This window comes from Pristiophorus japonicus, chromosome 1 (assembly GCF_044704955.1).
Source record: "Pristiophorus japonicus isolate sPriJap1 chromosome 1, sPriJap1.hap1, whole genome shotgun sequence".
Taxonomy (NCBI): Eukaryota; Metazoa; Chordata; class Chondrichthyes; family Pristiophoridae; genus Pristiophorus; species Pristiophorus japonicus.
Window position 1 is genome coordinate 92716681 of NC_091977.1, and position 22486 is coordinate 92739166.

General features: G+C 42.0%; 1 protein-coding gene and 1 non-coding gene across 2 annotated transcripts in view; one reads left to right on the forward strand and one right to left on the reverse strand.

The window, feature by feature from the left end:
• Positions 1-3341: 3341 nt before the first annotated feature.
• Positions 3342-3448, reverse strand: LOC139279958 (U6 spliceosomal RNA). The gene has a single exon (XR_011596565.1). It is a non-coding gene; the product is annotated as a U6 spliceosomal RNA (small nuclear RNA).
• A 288-nt stretch (positions 3449-3736) lies between these two features.
• The window catches only part of sptlc1 (serine palmitoyltransferase, long chain base subunit 1), a 53547-nt gene continuing 34797 nt past the window's right edge, over positions 3737-22486 (forward strand). Inside the window, exons 1-6 of the mRNA XM_070881690.1 lie at positions 3737-3910; positions 4015-4212; positions 19326-19433; positions 19522-19616; positions 20702-20795; positions 21170-21242. Coding sequence (XP_070737791.1) covers positions 4159-4212; positions 19326-19433; positions 19522-19616; positions 20702-20795; positions 21170-21242 — 424 coding nt within the window. The 5' untranslated portion in view covers positions 3737-3910; positions 4015-4158. The remainder of the gene's footprint in view (positions 3911-4014; positions 4213-19325; positions 19434-19521; positions 19617-20701; positions 20796-21169; positions 21243-22486) is intronic.

Genomic DNA, 22486 nt, shown 5'->3' on the forward strand with positions numbered 1-22486 from the left:
ATACTGGGGATCTTGGCCTGGTCGAGGACGCTAATGTTGGTGTGTCTGTCCTCCCAGGTGATTTGTAGGATCTTGCGGAGACATCATTGGTGGTATTTCTCCAGTGACTTGAGGTGTCTACTGTACATGGTCCATGTTTCTGAGTCATACAGGAGGGCAGGTATTACTACAGCCCTGTAGACCATGAGCTTGGTGGAAGTTTTGAGAGCCTAGTCTTCAAACACTCTTTTCCTCAGGCGGCCAAAGGCTGCACTGGAGGCGGTGTTGGATCTCGTCGTCAATGCTTGCTCTTGGTGAGAGGAGGCTCCTGAGATATGGGAAGTGGTACACGTTGTCCAGGGGCATGCCATGGAACTTGATGACTGGGGAGCAGTGCTAACATAGAAACATAGAAACATAGAAAATAGGTGCAGGAGCAGGCCATTCAGCCCTTCTAGCCTGCACCGCCATTCAATGAGTTCATGGCTGAACATGAAATTTCAGTACCCCCTTCCTGCTTTCACGCCATACCCCTTGATCCCCCGAGTAGTAAGGACTTCATCTAACTCCCTTTTGAATATATTTAGTGAATTGGCCTCAACTACTTTCTGTGGTAGAGAATTCCAAAGGTTCACCACTCTCTGGGTGAAGAAGTTTCTCCTTATCTCGGTCCTAAATGGCTTACCCCTTATCCTTAGACTGTGACCCCTGGTTCTGGACTTCCCCAACATTGGGAACATTCTTCCTGCATCCAACCTGTCCAAACCCGTCAGAATTTTAAACGTTTCTATGAGGTCCCCTCTCACTCTTCTGAACTCCAGTGAATACAAGCCCAGTTGATCCAGTCTTTCTTGATAGGTCAGTCCCACCATCCCGGGAATCAGTCTGGTGAATCTTCGCTGCACTCCCTCAATAGCAAGAATGTCCTTCCTCAAGTTAGGAGACCAAAACTGTACACAATACTCCAGGTATGGCCTCACCAAGGCCCTGTACAACTGTAGCAACACCTCCCTGCCCCTGTACTCAAATCCCCTCGCTATGAAGGCCAACATGCCATTTGCTTTCTTAACCGCCTGCTGTACCTGCATGCCAACCTTCAATGACTGATGTACCATGACACCCAGGTGTCGTTGCACCTTCCCGTTTCCTAATCTGTCACCATTCAGATAATAGTCTGTCTCTCTGTTTTTACCACCAAAGTGGATAACCTCACATTTATCCACATTATACTTCATCTGCCACGCATTTGCCCACTCACCTAACCTATCCAAGTCACTCTGCAGCCTCATAGCATCCTCCTCGCAGCTCACACTGCCACCCAACTTAGTGTCATCCGCAAATTTGGAGATACTACATTTAATCCCCTCATCTAAATCATTAATGTACAATGTAAACAGCTGGGGCCCCAGCACAGAACCCTGCGGTACCCCACTAGTTACTGCCTGCCATTCCGAAAAGTACCCATTTACTCCTACTCTTTGCTTCCTGTCTGACAACCAGTTCTCAATCCACGTCATCACACTACCCCCAATCCCATTTGCTTTAACTTTGCACATTAATCTCCTGTGTGGGACCTTGTCGAAAGCCTTCTGAAAGTCCAAATATACCACATCAACTGGTACTCCTTTGTCCACTTTATTGGAAACATCCTCAAAAAATTCCAGAAGATTTGTCAAGCATGATCTCCCTTTCACAAATCCATGCTGACTTGGACCTATCATGTCACCATTTTCCAAATGCGCTGCTATGACATCCTTAATAATTGATTCCATCATTTTACCCACTACTGAGGTCAGGCTGACCGGTCTATAATTCCCTGCTTTCTCTCTCCCTCCTTTTTTAAAAAGTGGGGTTACATTGGCTACCCTCCACTCGATAGGAACTGATCCAGAGTCAATGGAATGTTGGAAAATGACTGTCAATGCATCCGCTATTTCCAAGGCCACCTCCTTAAGTACTCTGGGATGCAGTCCATCAGGCCCTGGGGATTTATCGGCCTTCAATCCCATCAATTTCCCCAACACAATTTCCCGACTAATAAAGATTTCCCTCAGTTCCTCCTCCTTACTAGACCCTCTGACCACTTTTATATCCGGAAGGTTGTTTGTGTCCTCCTTAGTGAATACTGAACCAAAGTACTTGTTCAATTGGTCTGCCATTTCTTTGTTCCCCGTTATTACTTCCCCTGATTCTGACTGCAGGGTACCTACGTTTGTCTTTACGAACCTTTTTCTCTTTACATACCTATAGAAACTTTTGCAATGCACCTTAATGTTCCCTGCAAGCTTCTTCTCGTACTCCATTTTCCCTGCCCTAATCAAACCCTTTGTCCTCCTCTGCTGAGTTCTAAATTTCTCCCAGTCCCCAGGTTCGCTGCTATTTCTGGCCAATTTGTATGCCATTTCCTTGGCTTTAATACTATCCCTGATTTCCCTAGATAGCCACGGATGAGCCACTTTCCCTTTTTTATTTTTACGCCAGACAGGAATGTACAATTGTTGTAATTCATCCATGCGGTCTCTAAATGTCTGCCATTGCCCATCCACAGTCAACCCCTTCAGTATCATTCGCCAATCTATCTTAGCCAATTCATGCCTCATACCTTCAAAGTTACCCTTCTTTAAGTTCTGGACCATGGTCTCTGAATTAACTGTTTCATTCTCCATCCTAATGCAGAATTCCACCATATTATGGTCACTCTTCCCCAAGGGGCCTGGCACAATGAGATTGCTAATTAATCTTCTCTCATTACACAACACCCAGTCTAAGATGGCCTTCCCCCTAGTTGGTTCCTCGACATATTGGTCTAAAAAACCATCCCTTATGCACTCCAGGAAATCCTCCTCCACCGTATTGCTGTGCGGTAAGGACAGGCTGGTGGAGGACCTTTGTCTTGCTGATGTTTAGCGTGAGGCCCATGCTTTCGTACACCTCAGTAAATACATCGACCCATCTTCAAAGGGCCCATCCTGTCTCATTACACAGTACAAGATCTAAGGTAGCCTGCTCCCTGGTTGGTTCCGCAACATACTGTTCAAGGATACACTCTCTGAACTCTTTCTCAAGGATACCCTGGCCAATTTGCTTTGTCCAATCAATGTGAAGGTTAAAATCTCCCATGATTATTGCCGTTCCTTTTTTTACAAGCCTCCATTATTTCTTGCTTTATAATCCATGCAACAGTGTAGCTACTGTTAGGGGGCCTATAGACTGCACCCACCAGTGACTTTTTCCTCATATTATTCCTGATTTCCACTTCTGTGTGTCCTGCAGTGGTGGGCTGGAATGACTTGAAGAATTTCAAAACTGATCTCCTAAATATGTACCGTGGTAAACTTTGCACAGTAAACAGCTTGAAGTGGCAAAATATGGAACGCTTCACGAATTTGCGTGTCATCCTTGCGCAGGGGCCATGCTAATCTTCTCTGTATCGTTCCAATTTTAGTATATGTGCTGCCGAAGCGAGCACGAACTTGATAACAGTCCGAAAGCTATATAAAGCACCAGGTGGCTCAATTTTGTATAGTTATGGTGATCATGTATTTCATTTTGATATTTGCCGGTTATATAACATTTGTTTCTTATAGTAACATTCAATATATCGTCTTCTTGCATACTGGTCCTTGCATTTTAATCTTACTCGACTAATTACATGACAATTCTTGCTGTGGAATTGTGGGTGCCGGCTGTATGTAAATGAGATGCGCTGACTGCCGCTGGACCAATGGGAAGCAGATTCTTGCAGCGTGCTGTTTAATAACTAAAACCCGCGGGTATTCACACCTCCCTCTGCCCCAATATGTGTGCTTATAATTGTTAGTGCTGCAAACTTAATATTGTGACGAGGCCTTGAAGTAGGGTCACTTAAAAAACTAGGAAGAGCTGTGATTGTCACAGGAGGCTACATCTTTAAAACAAAGTGACTCGGCAGGTCAGTATACTTCCCCCCAATAAACGTCTAAATTATTTATTTCCATCGATATGGTTTGACAACGACAGCGGCGCCACTTCTGTTTATCTTCCTTTCTGCACCAGACCGTTGGCAGGCGCCACGTGATCTGAGCTGGCCATGTGCCTATATCAAAGATGGCGGCACTTCGTTCAACCGGCCTGGTATACGCATGCGCACCACTTTGTTCTTTCCATCTTTGAAGCTGGCAATTGACGTCAGGTAGCAAGATGGCGACGGGACAACAGTGGGTGTTGGTGGAGATGGTCCAGGCCTTTTATGAGGTAAGATAAAACTGGTTGCAGAAAATAACTTTAAAAGTCTGCGCTCGGCACATCGTTATTAAAAAATAACGAAAGTCACATGGTGAAGTGAAAAGCTGAGGGATGCGGTGACCCGGGTCTGTGCTGAACTGTTGAACCAATATTACTAGGAGGAAGTTCTGGAAATCGGCTGCGTTTGTTGATTGACCGCTGAACGAACCAATAGCAATTCAGCTTCCCATATACGTCGTTGCGTACGGCGTGGTTTGTTGTGTCGGACAACCAATGGGGAAAAGATGTGGGGGTAGCGCTTAGATTGTGATGTCACAGACCAGCAAAGTAATCAATGAAAGTGAAGTAAGAACTGAGTCTATGTGGATGGAAAGAGAGAGAAACCAGGGGTCTTGAGTTGAAATGTTCATTGAACTATTTATTACATGCATATTAAAACAATGATAAAGTTATGGTGCTGATAAAGTCTACTGCTACATAGTCTACTGTAGTCTATTACTAATTATAATTGGCAGTAGATGTTCAGGGTTGATGTTAGAACGCAGTTCTTTACACAGTGGGAATCTGTAACTCTTCCCCCTCCCCACCAAAAAAAAACTATTGAGGCTAGGTGAGTTAAAACATTTCAAGACTGAGATTGATAGGTTTTTGTTAGGCAAGGGTATTAGGGGTTATGGAAACAAGGCAGTTAAATGGAGTTGAAGTACAGATCAGCTATGATCTAACTGACTGGTAGAACAGGCTCGAGAGGCTGAATGGGCTACTCCTGTTCTGCATTCAGCAGTTAAGCAATCAGTCACACAAATCATCTGTGGTGTACAAAAGCAAACTGCAGATGCTGGAATCTGAAACAGAAACTGCTGGAAATACTCAGCAGGTCAGGCACCATCTGTGGAAAGAGAAACGGAGTTAACGTTTTCGGTCGATGTCAACCTAAATCGTTAACTGATTCTCTCCACAGATGCTGCCTGACCTGCTGAGTATTTCCAGCATTTTCTAAATCTATGGTGTGTTGGGCAATTTATATGTTATACAAAAGCAAAATACTGCGGATGCTGGAATCTGGAATAAAAACAGAAAATGTTGGGAATCTCAGCAGGTCAGGCAGCATCTGTGGAGATGAAGCAGAGTAAACCTTTTTAGGTTGATGACCCTTTGTCAGAATGTTATAATCGTCCTCGGTGCTTTTTATGTATTAATAGCAGGATCAGGTTTGGCTGTGACATCTACAGATGTGTGTGTATATATAGTATATAATTACTTTTTAATGTTCATACATGAATAATGGCTACTGGGAAGGTGAGTGCATGTGGAACTGTATTCTGGAGTCCCATGTCTTTGGGGGGAGTAAAGTATAAATTCAAACCATATCTTTATATATTTCTTTAATTCATTCTTGGGATATGGGCATTGCTAGCAATTCCATCATTTATTGCCCATCCTTAGTTGCCCTTGAGAAGGTGGTGAAGCTGCCTTCTGGAACAGTTACAGGTGAAGGTACTCCCACAATGCTGTTCCCAATTGGAGTTCCCAATGATGATCAAGGAACAGTGATATATGCACAAGTCAGGATGTTGTATTAAAATAAGCCTCAAAACTACAGAGAAATTTGTTCTCTAAATTTAAAATGGTTTACTTTTGAGGGAACCATTAAATATATTCAGTAGTGATGCTTCATATGGGTGTACCACTTCATAGCATTATGGGAGAACATAATGGGTGGAGGGTCAGATCAATTCTTGCACTTACTGGATAAACAAGTTCATATTTCTTCTCATCTGTTTTGTAGATTGCTAGTTACTACCTGGGAGATATTTGCATTGCAACTTTTGATATTGATCATGGCCAACTTTAATTATTTTTAATTGACACTTTCCATTATCTACTCTGTTCTCTCAACTTGATTTTTCATTTTGGTTTGTGAAATACCATAATCCTTTAAAATCATCCCATCAGATTTATAATTTAACATTTTGTAATTTTAAAAGCAGTTTCTTAATTTTGCTTTTCTGTATTAATGAGCCGATTTATTTGCATTGCTCTCGTAATTTCCTTTGTCTATTTGACACTAACAGATCTCTTTAAAGTAATGTGTTTTATAAATTGTATGAACAATCCAGTTAATTCGTTCATGTTCATTTTTTTAGTTCAACTGCAGCTTCTTCAGCCTTGACTCTTGCGTACTAATGTTGGGAAAGATCATGAAAAGGAAAGACAGTTGGTTCAATCAGACTTATTAAGGATGCTCTCCACCTGATTTTAAATTTTAATAAGGAAACAGCCTTTATTTATACATTTCATAAGTATAGATCAAATAATTAACCCCGAAAGCAAATGGCACACAGACACAATTTTTTCCTTCTAATATCCCTAAAACTTAAACATGGACTTTCCCCACCACTGATAAATTATAGCAGAATACCTACTCAAATCATAATTAATTGATTCCCAAATATATCCAGAAGTTGAGTTTAAATCCCACCTTGACCAGTTGTGAAACTGATTTCAGTAAATCAGTTAATTTGTGAACTGGCACCATAATAATTGCCAACAATCCAGCAGGTTTCATGGTAAAGTCCCAACTGGTTCACTAATGTCCTTCATGGAAGGGAATCTGCCACCCCTATCTGGTCTGGCTTGTATGTAACTCCAATGTCACGCTATATGTGGCTGATTTCTTAATATCAAGCCACTCCGTTGTATACAGTTGCTACAAAGTTCAGTACAATAAGAGAAAAATCAGATAGACCATCACATTAGAACAAAATTCCAGTAATTCCAACCCAGTCTACTTATCAAACTCTACTTCACTAACATCTGGTATTCTCATAGACTAGTCAAGCAACAGTGTCTGCGTTCTATTCGAAGAATTATATCTGTCAACATCTGAGACTGTTCTACCACCATCTCTGGGTATGTCCTATAACTACTGGCAGGGTAGCTTCATCAGAGGTGGGGGCACAGTGGCTTGCATTTGTGGGTGGGATGGGAGTGGCCCTGGGAGTCTTCATTGATTACAGATCCCATGAAGGCTTCAGATCAAATAAAGCCAAGGAAATGTCTTTTTGATCACCTCTTGCACCCCTCTCAGCTGAACAATCAGTACTCATCTATGTTGAGCACTGCTTGAACGGGATTCTGAGAGAAGCAGGGGCACAGAATATACTTTCGGTGGGGGGCATCAATGTCTACCACCAAGAGTGGCTTAGTAGAATCACTACTGATTGAGTCCTGAAGGATACAGCTGCCAGACGAGGCCTGTGTCAGTGGTGAGGGAACTATTATGAAAGGCTAACTATTTTACCTAGTCCTTGCCAGCCTACCTGTCACAGATTGGCTTGACCATAATAGCATTTGTACGAATAACCATCACAAAGTCCTTGTGAAGGGAAAGTTTCAATTCTACAGTGAGGACATCCTCCGTCATGTAGTGTAGTTTAACTGCTGAACTAAGTGGGACACAGTAAGATTTGATCTAGCTATCCCATGAGGCACTGGGCCATCAGCAGCAGCAGAATTGTAAATCACCACAATTTGTACCAGGAGCAGTACCAGGCATACAATGAAGTATCAAGCTAGTAAAGCTATACTAGTGCTCAACACCAAAAGCAGCAGACCCACAACCAACTGATCGGAATCCAGCTCTGCAGCCCTACCTCATCTAGTTGAGAATGGTGGTAGATAATTAGGTAACTAACAGGAGGAAGAGGCTCCATAAATATCTTCATCCTCAAGCATGATCAAAACTAGAATATAAGAGACAAGACCAAAAGGTGTTTTTAGCCAAAAGTGCCAAGTGGATGGTCTATTTGATCTCTTCTCTAGGCCCCTGCCATTATAGGGGCCAGTGTCCAGCCAATTCCATTCACACCACATGACATTAAGAAGTGGCTGACTGCACCGGACTCTCAAAGCTATTGGCAGTGACACCACCCCGTCTGAGGTGCTGAGAACCTGCACAACACAACTACCATAGCCAAGCTGTTCCAGTGCAGACACTGGCATCTACTCAAAAGTACGGGAAATTGGCTGTATATGTCCTATCCACAAATAATTTAATCCAGACAACTGCTGCCACTCAATCTTCAGTAAAGAGATGGCTGGAGTCATAAATGATGGACAGGAAGATGCTCATGTTTGTTGGAGTGTCCTCGACATGACCATCTTCAGTTTCTTTATCATTGATCATCTACCTGCCATAAAGTTGGTCATTCAAAACTCTGCTACCTGTGTCCTAAGTCTCGCTCACCCATCACCCTGTGCTCACTGACCTACATTGGCTCATCCTTTTCGAATCCCTCCATGGCCTCACCTCTCCCTATCTCTCTCAAATCTTCCAGCTGCACAACCCTCAAGACATCTGCTCTCCTGAGCAGCCCCAATTTTATTTTCTCCACCATTGGTGGTCATGCCTTCAGCTGCCAAGGCCCTAAGCTCTGGAATTCTCTCCTAAACATGGCCATCTCTTCCACTCTTTCCTCCTTTTTAAGACGCTCCTTAAAACCTACCTCTTTGACCCTGCCCTAATATCTCCTTATGTGACTCGGTCAAATTTTGTTTTAGAACGCACCTTGTGTTATATAAATACAAATTGTTCTTGCTGTTCCTGCCCGAGGCTCAGTGGGCTATTCAGCAAGGCACCATAGCCGAGCCTAAGTTTTGTCCTCACACTCATGCCATTTAGCAGGGGAGGAAGCAGCGGATGGTGAGGTTCATCATTTCCAGGAAGCTAGAGCTGGACAACAAATTCAGCCTTAGCAGTGACACTGATACCCAGTGAACAATTTAAAAAAAAAATCCATTTAGTGGCATACACTTATTCACTAAAGTCAACATAAATATACTGAAATAAAATTAAACTTAGTGTTTGTCTAAAAAGGCATATGGTGATGGTCTGTTTCAAAGCTTTTTTAAAAAACAGAATATTAGGTTAAGAAGAAAACACAGCAATATTCACTCACCACTTGGACAGATTCCAAGAACCAGCAAGAATCAGCTCCTCCACACGATTGTCCACAAACATCAGCCAGTTTCTCTTCAGCCATGAGGTTAACTTTAAAATTGTCAAACAAGTCTTGTTCCTTTTGAATAAAACAGCAGCAGCTCTCTGGAGTTGCAGACATATATTTATTTCCCTCCACCAAGTAAGGCTCACTGCCCTACAGCCATGTTGTAATCAGCAAAATCTCTTCAAAGCATGTTATGTTTTCCTTCCTTTGACCTATGCAATTCACAGTAATGAGGCTGCCAGCAAGGTCCCATCTGAGCTGATCTTCTTGGCCTTTGAACAGCCCATGTCACAAGGGATGCACAGACTGGAGCTCGAAACCAGTTTTCATATTATAAAATGTTTGCTACAAAGGACCTTATTGACTGATCTCATTCTTCTCCTTGCATAGAATTTCTGATTCTGGCAAGTCTTCAGATAAAATCAGGATTTGACATGTGATCTAACCTTTCCATCTGATATGGCTCATTATCCATTAACTCTTTTCATGGAAATGATTTTCTTGACTCCTAACTATCACCTCAGCACTTCAGCTACCAAAACCTATTGGAATTCATCTTGCAGTTGAGGGAGCCTAAGTTGCATAGATCCAAGTCATCAATGTAAAATGTTTGTATTTTTTTTCAATCTTCCATCAGAGTTGGTATGTTTGAGTTTCCTAACTGGTACTGAGACTGTGTGCCAGGATTGGCAACCAGGACCTGGAAAGATGCTCTTGGGTTCTTCCATGGTTGACTGCAAATCAGAAACATGACTGAAGTACCTGTCGTCCTTTTCTAGCCAAGATTTCTGATATAGTGGGCTCTGTGGGCTTACATTTTACAATCTTAGGTTGTAGCTTTTTTAAAACAGTAAACAATGTAGCTGCCTTATTGGGGGGGGGGGGGGGGGGATGAATACATTATTGAACAGCATAGTCAAAGCCTAAATCTAACTCCAGTCTAACAAAATGATATTTAATTAGACAGCATGTAATGTGATCCGACTGACACCTGGCACAGTTGCATTTCAAAAGTTTGCGTTCCGAAAATAACTTGTCTACGAATTGTAATGAATGTTTTATTGTGCTGATTGCAACATTCAGCTTTGTTTTATACCTTCCCCGGCTCTGAATCCCCCATGTCAGTAAGGAATATGCTAAAACATAATTATTGCAATCGTAAATCACAATACATGACGTGTACTTCTGATTTATATCATACTCTTTGGAGTTGCTGAGTAGTTCCAGTAATGGCTTGTGGGAGATGTGAAATTAAACACTTTTCAAAAATAAATAGAAGTGGAGATAGAATATCTCTCTCTCATAACTTATTATTTTAAAATTCCAGTATGCCCCAATGAATTTAAATTCAATTTGTGAATATCATGTCGCAGAATGTTATGTTAACAGTTTACATCACATACACAGAGATGAGTGATATCCCAATCATAAACTTTAAGAATTATGACTGTAGTACTAAACTGTCCACTGTGTGTTGTATTTTTTTAAATCACTGGTTGCAGAGAAATCTTAGGCTGAGGTGAATTTCTAATCATCTCTTAATCATTTGTTTAGTCGTTCTTTGCTGGCTTTTAAAAGCTTCCAGTCTTCTGTCCTCCCACTAGTTTTGGCCACTATGTATGCCCTTGCTTTTAATTAGATACCAAGCTTTAGTTAGCCATGGATGGCTCTCTTTTCTCTTACACTCTTTCCTCCTCACTGGAATATATTTTTCTTGAGAGTTGTGAAATATCTCCTTAAATGTACACCACTGTTCATCAACCGTCCTACACTTTAATCTATTTTCCCAGTCCAATTTACCCAACTCTGCCCTCATACCTTCATAGTCTCCTTCATTTAAGCTTAGTACGCTGGTTAGAGATCCAACTTTCTCACCCTCCATCTGAATTTCAAATTCAATCATGCTATGATCACTCATTCCGAGGGGTTCCTTTACTAGGAGATTGTTTATTAATCCTGTCTCATTACACAGGACCAGATCTAAGATAGCCTGCCCCCGGTTGGTTCCATTACGTATTGCTCAAGGAACCCGTCCCTTATGCACTCTGTGAACTCCTCTTCAAGGCTACACTGACCAATTTGATTTGTCCAATCAATATGGAGGTTAAAATCACCCATGATTATTGCTGTTCCCTTTTTACAAGTCCCCACTATTTCCTGGTTTATGCTCCGACCAACAGAGTTGCTACTGTTAGGGGGTCTATAGACTACACCCACCAGTGACTTTGTCCCCTTATTATTCCTTATCTCCACCCAAACTGTTGCAACACCCTTATCATTTGAGCCAATATAATTTCTTACTATTGCAGTGATTCCATCCTTTATCAATAGAGCTACCCCACCTCCTTTTCCTTTCTGTTTGTCCTTCCGGATTGTGAAGAACCCCTGAATATTTAATTCCCAGTCCTGGTCACCTTGCAATCACGTCTCTGTAATGGCTGTCAGATCATACACATTTGTCTCAATTTGTGCCGTCAACTCATCTATCTTGTTACAAATGTTACGTGCATTTAGACAAAGTGCCTTTAAGTTTGTTTTTTTTTTACCCTTTTTTCTTGCTTGTTTCCTCTCTCTTTCAAACTCACTTTCTTTGGTTCACCAGACAGATTCCCGGGATGGCAGGACTGACATATGAAGAAAGACTGGATCGACTAGGCTTATATTCACTGGAATTTAGAAGAATGAGAGGGGATCGCATAGAAGCAATAACATTCCGATGGGATTGGACAGGTTAGATGCAGGAAGAATATTCCCGATGTTGGGGAAGTCCAGAACCAGGGGTCACAGTCTAAGGATAAGGGGTAAGCCATTTAGGACCAAGATGAGGAGAAACTTTTTCACCCAGAGAGTTGTGAACCTGTGGAATTCTCTACCACAGAAAGTTGTTGAGTCCAGTTCGTTGGATATATTCAAAAGGGAATTAGATGTGGCCCTTACGGCTAAAGGGATCAGAGGGTATAGAGAGAAGGCAGGAGTGGGGTACTGAAGTTGCATGATCAGCCATGATATTGAATGGTGGCGCAGGCTCGAAGGGCCGAATGGCCTGCTCCTGCATCTATTTTCTATGTTTCTATGTTTATTTTTGCTTTCTAATTCCAGCTTTACTCCCCTCCCTACTGAATCTAATTTCAGGTTCCCATCCCCCTCCAAGCTAGTTTAAACGCTTCCCAACAGCACTAACAAATCTCCCCGTGAGGATATTGGTCCCGGCTCTGTTGAGATGCAACCTGTCCACCTTGTATAGATCCCACCTCCTCCAGAAGCGGTCCCAATGTCTCAGGAAACTAAAGCCCTCCCGCCTGCACCATCTCTCCAGCCATGTATTCATCTGCTCTATCCTCCTATTTCTATACTCAATAGCTTGTGGCACTGGGAGTAATCCGAAGTTTACTACATTTTGAGGTCCTGCTTTTTAATCTCTCTCCTAGCTCCCTGAACTTTGCCTGCAGGACCTCATCCCTCTTCCTACCTACGTCATTGGTACCGATGTGGACCACGACCTCTGGTTGTTCACCCTCTCCCCCCAGAATGCCCTGCAGCCGCTCAGTGACATCCTTGACCCTGGCACCAGGGAGGCAACATACCATCCTGGAGTCACATCTGCCGCCGCAGAAACGCCTGTCTGCTCCCGACTGTTGAATCCCCTACCACTATAGCTCTTCCATTCTTCTCTTCTCTTTTCCCCCCCCCCCCCCCCCCACCCCAGTGCAGCTGAGCCACCCATGGTGCCATGGACTTGGCTCTGGCAGCACTCCCCAGAGCCACCATTGCCCCCACCGGTACTCAGAACAGAGTACGGGTTGGAGAGCAAGATGGACTCAGTGGGCTCCTGCACTACCTGCCTAGTACTCCTCTGCTGTCTGGCAGTTACCTACTCCCTCTCTGCCTGCACACTCTTAAGCTGTGGGGTGACTGCGTCTAGAAACGTGCTATCCACGTTGCTCTCAGTCTTATGGATGCACTGCAGTGACCCCAGCTGCTGCTCAGGCTCCAAAATACAGAGCTCGAGTTGGTGCAACCGGAGACACCTCCTGCATACATAGAAACATAGAAAATAGGTGCAGGAGTAGGCCATTCGGCCCTTCTAGCCTGCACCGCCATTCAATGAGTTCATGGCTGAACATTCAACTTCAGTACCCCATTCTTGCTTTCTCGCCATACCCCTTGATCCCCCTAGTAGTAAGGACCTCATCTAACTCCTTTTTGAATATATTTAGTGAATTGGCCTCAACAACTTTCCCGCCCTGGCTGCGTGAAGCACCCGGGACTTCCCACATGCCACAGGATATGCGATCCACGGGACTGAGCTCCCCTGCCATCCCTCTAGTTACACTCGCAACTATCGAGTAGAACTAAGTTCTAAACCTTAGCACAACACACACAGCAGCTACGCAGCAAACTGCCGATTTAATTAACTGGCTCTCCTTGGATAATAAAGATCACATATATTTACTGGCAGATGCTACTAAACAATGCCAAAGGTTTCATACCGAAAGGAAAAAGAAAAATACTAACCAATCCACCAGCCAATCACTTACCCGCTTGGCTGTGACCTCGCACTTCGATTTTGATTTAAAAAAAAACCTTTTGTCCCTGCACCAGCTGGCTCCTCTGACTCTTGGGGCCCATTTTATGGGCCTCTCGATCCTCCCACTACTGTTTACTGTTCCTGTGGCTCCTCCGACTCTCAGGCCCCTTTTATGGGCCTCTTGATCCTCCCACTCCTGCTCCTGTGGCTCCTCCGACTCGCAGGCCCCTTTTATGGGCCTCTCGATCCTCCCGCTCCTAAAAAAAAAAGGGAAGATAGACTATGAAAGTAAACTAGCGCAAAATATAAAAATAGATAGCAAGAGTTTCTATAGGTATATAAAAAGGAAAAGGGTGGCTAAAGTAATTGTTGGTCCCTTAGAGGACGAGACCAGGGAATTAGTAATGGGGAAACATGGAGATGGCAGAAACTCTGAACAAATATTTTGTATCCGTCTTTACGGTAAGATAATGGGACTAAAGGCAGATAAATCCCCTGGACCTGATGGCTTGCATCCTAGGGTCTTAAGAAAAGTAGCGCAGGGATTATGGATGCATTAGTTGTAATTTACCAAAATTCCCTGGATTCTGGGGAGGTCCCAGCAGATTGGAAAACTGCAAATGTAATGCCCCTATTTTTTTTAAAAAAAGGAGGCAGACAAAAAGCAGCAAACTATAGACCAGTTAGCCTAACCTCTGTGGTTGGAAAAATGTTGGTCCATTATTAAAGAAGCAGTAGTAGGACATTTGGAAAAGCAAAATTCGGTCAGGCAGAATCAGCATGGATTTATGAAGGGGAAGTCATGTTTGATAAATTTGATGGAGTTCTTTGAGGATGTAACGAACAAGGTGGATAAAGGGGAACCAGTGGATGTGATGTATTTGGACTTCCAGAAGGCATTTGACAAGGTGCCACATAAAAGGTTACTGCACAAGATAAAAGTTCACGGGGTTGCGGGTAATATATTAGCATGGGTAGAGGATTAGCTAACAAACAGAAAACAGAGTCAGGATAAATGGTTCATTCTCTGGTTGGCAACTAGTAACTAGTGGGGTGCTGCAGGGATCAGTGCTGGGACCCCAACTATTTGCAGTCTATAGAAGAAGGGACTGAGTGTAACATAACCAAGTTTGCTGACGATACAAAGATGGGAGGAAAAGCAATGTGTGAGGAGAACACACAAAATCTGCAAAAGGACATAGATAGGCTAAGTGAGTGGGCAAAAATTTGGCAGATGGAGTATAATGTTGGGAAGTGTGAGGTCATGCACTTTGGCAAAAAAAAAATCAAAGAGCAAGCTACTATTTAAATGGAGTAAGGTTGCAAAGTGCCGCAGTACAGCGGGACCTGGGGGTACTTGTTCATGAAACACAAAAGGTAAGTGATCAGGAAGGCCAATGGTATCTTGGCCTTTATTGCAAAGGGGATGGAGTATAAAAGCAGGGAAGTCTTGCTACAGCTATATAAGTTATTAGTGAGGTCACACCTTGAATACTGCGTGCAGTTTTGGTTTCCATATTTACGAAAAGATATATTTGCTTTTGAGGCAGTTTAGAGAAGGTTCACTAGGTTGATTCCGGGGATGAGGGGGTTGACTTATGAGGAAAGGTTGAGTAGGTTGGGCCTCTACTCATTGGAATTCAGAAGAATGAGAGGTGATCTTATCGAAACGTATAAGATTATGAGGGGGCTTGACAAGGTGGATGCAGAGAGGATGTTTCCACTGATGGAGGAGACTAGAACTAGAGGGCACGTTCTTAGAATAAGGAGCCGCCCGTTTAAAACGGAGATGAGGAGAAATTTCGTCTGAGGGCTGTAAATCTGTGGAATTTGCTGCCACAGAGAGCTGTGGAAGCTGGGACATTGAATAAATTTAAGACAGAAATAGACAGTTTCTTAAATGATAAAGGAATAAGGGGTTATGGAGAGCAGGCAGGGAGGTGGAGCTGAGTCCATGATCAGATCAGCCATGATCTTATTGAATGGCGGAGCAGGCTCGAGGGGCCGTATGACGACTCCTGTTCCTATTTCTTATGTTCTTATTAGACTATGGGCTACAAATTCAGTTCTCAGCAATAACTTTTTTCGCCAAAATTACCGCTATTTCTATGAGGCCGTAAACTCGAGGTTTAATTTGCGCAGCGTTAAAAATCGGCGTTGCACGAGGATTCGCAGTGCAAACCGCGATCCTCGCCAACTTTAGTCCGAGGCCGATACCTCTGCAAGTTGGGCCTAGGGAGGGTGGAAAAACACCTAAAAATAAATTGGAGGGGGAAAAAAAGCACACAACATTTACAAGATATTTATCTAGCGAATCACTGCAAAAGAATTAAAAACATTTAAAAGTTTAACTTACCTTTTATTGCGGGTCTTCATATTTACCGCTGCTCCAAGGGCTGCAAGGCAGCTTTTTCCCTGGCGGTCTTTTTCGCACAAAATACAGCTGCGCACAGAGCCAAATTTTTGGTGAACGTGATATTTCAAGTCTTAAATGGCGGCCCTCCTCTCCAGTGATATTTGAAAACCACCGCCGCAAAAGTCTCCGCATTTTCCACTGACCAGGTTTTTGCCAAAAAAAGGTGAAATAGCACCAAAAACCCGGTCGCAAAATCACCGCATTTCTAGCCCTGTGTGCTTTGTATTTTATTCTCATCAATCCCTATGTTCCACCTCACCAATCTAATAAAATTACAGTTTTGTAACTTGCTCCCTGCTGCCCATTATTCCATTGATATTGCACTTGTTATGGAAATGTGATTTAGAGCATGTGAAGAAGTTGACATATGACCAACTATAATACAAGGCATCGTTCAATTAGTGCATCGCTGAAAATGAAACCTATTTGCACATTGCAGCTGAAACGGTAAGCTTCCCTCGCTGCAGTCCTGAGCAGACCCATTTGTTCCAACTTTTATTCATTTATATTAGTGTACCAACAAATGTCACCAAGAAATATACATTTCTGTCCAAGATTTTCCAGTACTGCTGGTCTTGTCTGTGTTGCTCTGCTGAAAGGTTGAACAGAGGTTAGCCACTTTCCATAACGGGTTGACAAATTATTTATAGATGGTCACAGTGTATATTCTACCAGATTGTTTGCAACAGTGACATACCCTAGTGAGATCAGGAAAGTGAGAGGAAAAATAGACCACCTCTCCTTCAATGTTAAAAATGAGCATGTTGGTGTCAGAGCCATACAGTACAACCTTTTGAGGTGGGAGAGAAGTGTTGAGTGAGTTGTGCCAGGAATTGGTGTTGGGACCAAAACTGTTTCTAATTTACACAATGACTTGGACTCTGAAACTCAATGCAAACTGGTCAGATCGCAGCTAATACCAAACGAGGAGGGGCAGTGGAATTAGAGGAGGCAGCTTAGAAATTACAGAATGAGTTGGACAAAATATGTGAGTGGGCAGAACAATGGCAGAGGGAAATTTAATACAAATATAAATACAGCGCATGTAAAGTAATAATGGACAACACACATACTACATGAGTTGTATTAAACATACAAAATTGATGGTCAGGAAAAGACCGGCTGGTCCATTAAACTTGCTCCACACCATGATGGCAGGAGCATCAACTAACATAGTTAATGGTGAAGTTGAAAGAGACCTAGGAATGTTAGTAGACAGCATTCAACATTTTCAATTAATACAGAGCAATAATCTAAGCCAAAGCAATAGAATATAAATCAAAGGAAGTTGTGATCAAATTGTACAGTGCTCTTGTCAGACCACAGTTTGACTACTGCATTCAGTTCTGGTTGCCAAGAAATAAGGAAGATGTTCAAATGTAAGAGGCATACAGAGAAGAGCCACAAGGATGATCTCCAGTCTCGGCGGTCGAATGAGGAAAAACTGGAGAAATTTGGGCTTTTCAGTCTTGAAAAGTGACCATGATGATCCAGAAGTACTGTATTTCCCTTTTCTCTCAAGTCCTTGTGCTTTTTGTTGCATCCCAAATCCATCCTCATCTTTCCACCAACTACATGTTTGAATCTCACTAATCAGGGTTCTGTCCCTGCCACAGCGCTGAAACGAGCCGAATCAAAGTCACAAATGAGATTCTCTGTGACTGTAACTGTGGTGTATTTTCCATTTCGTTGTCCTCAACATCTCTGCAGTTTTTGACATGGTTGACCACTCCCATCCTGTTCGATTGTCCAGTTCAGTGTGATTGACTCACTTGGTTCCACTCTTATCTATCCAGAGCATCTCCGGCAATGGCTTCTCTTCCTGGCCCCACACCGTCACATCCAGAGTCTTCCATGGATCTATCATTGCACCCCCCAACCGCGCCATCATCTACATATTGCCCCTTGGAGACATCATCTGAAGACATGGGATTAACTTCCACATGTACAGTGACAACACCAGTTCCACCTCTCATCTCTATCCACTGCCTCTGTGCTGTCAGACTGCTTGTCCAACGTCTAGTCTTTGAGTAGCCACAATTTTCTCCTTGGCCATTGTCTTTGCCTTCCACCACAAACTCTGTCCCCATGCCACCAGACTGATTCCGTCACTGAACGAATTCCATCTCCCCGGCCACTGTCGCGGATTGAAGCAGATTGTTCACAAACTCGCTGTCCTTTTTGACCCCAAAGTAAGCGTTCAATTCCATATTCTCTCCAGTACAGAAAACACAGAGTTTCACCTCTGTAACCTCGCCTGTCTCCACCCCTGCTCACCAGATTTTCCTTCCTTGTTTTGACATCACTACTTAAACCAGCAGAATAACTCATAACTGCAAGTGAATGTGGATTCCTTAAATTTACCTTGACTTCTTTTTGACTGCAGAGAAAACATATTGACAGTGAAGTAGTGCGAACAGCAGAAATCAAAATGGGGACAAGCAGGGAAAACTGAGCAAGATAAATTGTGTTCCTTAATAGATTTGTTACAATGCTGTTAACAGTTATATCTGACAAAATAATCACATTCAATTTATCATTGACATTGATCATTACAATTCTCTTGCAAAAACATTTACTATATGTCAAGTTTCAAGATATTAATCATCCAAATGCATCACTAGCGCTAATCTCATTGAAGCATCTTAAAAGTGAGCTAGTGAATAAGTGTATATAGTTAGGTTATAAGATTCCCAAATAGTTTCTCCTGCCTAAACGGCTGCTTGATTTCTGAATAGTCTGTCCAGTGACAGTTGTATATTTCCTTTTCAAAAAGTGCACAGTAATGCACTAAATATCTGGGCTTTGGGATTTATGTATCACTTGTGCATCAAATTTTACAGTACTCCTCGAGGTGTGGTTCCATGCCAGAAGGATGAGTGAGCCTCAATCAATTGAGGTTTTTATTGCAAAATTCACAGACATGAAATCTTTTCCAGACTGGTGTGAACAATCTCTCCGTTTCTTGTATTTCTGAATAAAGTGTAGAATTCCACAATTAACCTCTGTGTTTGTTCTAACTCGGGTCAAATCGCAGCGAAAATCCAGTCGCAAAATCTAACCCTATTATATTCCATAACTTTTCTTTTGTCACAGTTAGGGTATTCTCTATTTTTTGATGTAACATGGAGCGATGTGGCATCTAATTAGCAGAGTTATTTTTTTATAGGCCCCAGCTTACCATCTAATTCTGGAAGGAATTCTCATTTTGTGGATAGTGAGACTACTTTTCTCCAAAACCTACAAACTTCAGGAGCGTTCTGACCTGACCGAAAAGGTAATCAAGTAGAATTTTAAAAAAAAGATCTATTGCCCTTTTTAGTATTATAGCTTCTCATAATTGTTTTATGTATGTTTTCTAACAGGAAAAAGAAGAGCTCATTGAGGAATGGCAGCCGGAGCCACTTGTCCCACCAGTATCAAAAGACCACCCTGCCCTTAACAATAACATTGTCTCAGGGTATGTAAAACACTTTTGGGCTATATTACAATGGTTCTTAACTTTTAATTGTGCGCAAAAATGTGATTGTTTGATTCAGTGTTCTCTTAATTCTTTTGTTTTTAACAACTAAATGACAAAGTCACTGGAAAATGCATATTTTTTTCTATATGAAAGTTTTTTTTTAAACGTGTTACAGTTTTAAAGCACTTTTTAATTAATGGCTCACTGACTAAAGGTATGCTGAGCCAAAGAGACTGGGAAAGTCCCAAGAATAAACCCTGTCTATGCGAAGTTAGCTGATTGCAGCCAGGCTAGCACTAAAAGCCGTGCAGTTAGCTTTAGCCTCTTGGGCAGGGGAGCCCTCCACTGCTCAATTAGCCTACTGAAAACCCATTGGCCCAAATTTTCCTCAGACTTTCTGCTATTAAACTGCTGTATCTCAATTGGGTTTTTTGGCATGCATCCAGCAAAGAATGACCGGTTGAGTGAGGCACTGGAGGGCTTCTTGTGCCTGCAGAACATCATCATCATCATCATAGGCAATCCCTCGGAATCAAGGAAGACTTGCTTTCACTCTTAACATGAGTTCTTTGGTGGGCTGTACAGTCCAATACAAGAACCACAGTCCCTGTCACAGGTGGGACAGATAGTCGTTGAGGGAAGGGGCGGGTGGGACTGGCTTGCTGTGCGCTCTTTCTGCTGCCTGCGCTTAATTTCTGCATGCTCTCAGCATGCCCCAGCTTGGATTACTGTTTTCAGGAGAGCAAAGGGAAACGAATTGCAAAAAAAACCTAAAAATTCATAATCAAAATATTGTTTTTCAGTTTAATGTATTTTTGGATTTGGCTCATAGTATTGTATATTGATACTTTTGCTCTGTATTTTACACTTCCCTGATTGTCTTTAATGCTCGTCATTAACGCTTGTCATTAACTGTCTTGCCCTTTGAATGTCTTCTTGTTTGGATTGAAATCTGGTTTCAAACAAACCTCAATTTCTTTTATAACTTTATTGATGGCTTAAAATGTTTGTACCTTTTCTTTTGTCTGAGCTTTGTGAAATTTCAGTGAATTGTGCTAATTTTATTTATTTAATATTTTCAGTCCTCCAACTCACAACATAGTGGTTAATGGCAAAGAGTGTATAAACTTTGCGTCCTTTAATTTCCTTGGCTTGCTAGACAATGAAAAAGTCAAGGTGAGTTTATTGCTGTATTGATCTAAAGAAAATGTGCTTTAGTATTAAACTTGTGGATTATAGATGGGGAGGGGATTTGAAGTGGTAATTCTTAAGAAAAGTTTCAGTGTTAAATGGGCTCCATTGTAATGGAATCGTAGAATGGGCCTTTTTGTAATGGGGTCATGTAATTTTTGAAATGAATGCGGACTAAAGGGTTGTGTACACCAATACGTCTAGAATGTAGATGATTGCTATATTTTTATTAGTTTCCTGCTAATTCAAAGTTTTAGTTTAAAAATTGAATGAGAGAATCATCATTTGAAATAAGTTGAGTAAGAAGTAAATTTAACTTGATTCAAGGTTTTAAAAAATACATTTTTGTTCATACACAGAATGCAGCTTTGGCTTCACTGAAAAAATATGGTGTTGGTACATGTGGACCTAGAGGGTTTTATGGAACATTTGGTAAGTTAAAATTATTTTTAAAGCTAATCAAATTGCATTTTTAAGATACTGATCACACCTTTTATCTTTTTGCAAGCCTTTTTTGTAGGTGACGAAAGTATTTTGTAGTACTTGTAGCACCGGTTGTTACACACCAAGTCATATTCCAAATTTATTTCACAGGTGGAGGCAACCCTGAATAATATAGCAATGCCAATGTTAGCAGAAGCATAAATGCTCCTCTTGTGAAGGAGTTTTCCCTAGAGCTAATTTAAGTGCAGGCAATAGCATATGCTCATCTGCCAATGAGGGTGTGACTACAGATTTGGCTGACTCTCTGCTCCCTTGTACGTGTCAGCAAAGCATTTAAGCTTTGCCAGCCTGTACTCATCTTCCCCTGATATCAGAAAAGGTCCTGGCCTGATTGACTAAAGCATGAAATTAATTTGTGAAGTTATCCATTGTTCAACCACAGTATAAAGGCAAATTCAGCAGCAAGAGAACTAGGATTTATTCTACTGGAAGCAGTTCTACAATATAAATGGGTTATTCATTTATTACTAGATCTAATTATAAATGCTTTATTGAAAATTCATCTTTGTTCACCAGGAAATAAATAGTTAATGCCTGCAATTTAAAAAGAAGGTAAATTATAACTTGAAAATGACCTATCCAGCTGAATCCTGAAGAACAAAGTTTTTAGGGTAAGGAATACACAAGTGTCAGCCATATCACACACACTCTTGAGTCATAAGGTTGTGGGTTCAAGTCCCACTCCAGAGACTTGAGCACAACATCTAAGCTGACACTCCAGTGCAGTGCTGAAGGAACACTGCACTGTCTTGGATGCCATATTTTGGATTAAATGCTAAACGTCTGCCCCCTCAGTTGGATGTAAAAGATCCCATGGCACTATTTTGAGGGATGTGGGAGTTCTCTGATTTCCTTGCCAATATTTATCCCTCAACCAACATCACTAAAATAGATTATCTGGTCATTATCTCATTGCTGTTTGTGGGACCTTATGTGCAAAATGGCTGCCATGTTCCCTATATTACAACAGTGACTGAGTTTTAAAAGTACTTCATTGGCTGTAAAATGCTTTGGGATTTTCTGAGGTTGTGAAAGGTGCTATATAAAATGCAAGTTCTTTTTATTTATTTGGCCCATCAAATCTCTCTCTCTTCAGTAGCTGATCCAATTGTTTCTTGGACCCACCTGTGTTGTTTGCTTCAGTGATAACTTAGGTCATGTGTGTGTTACCT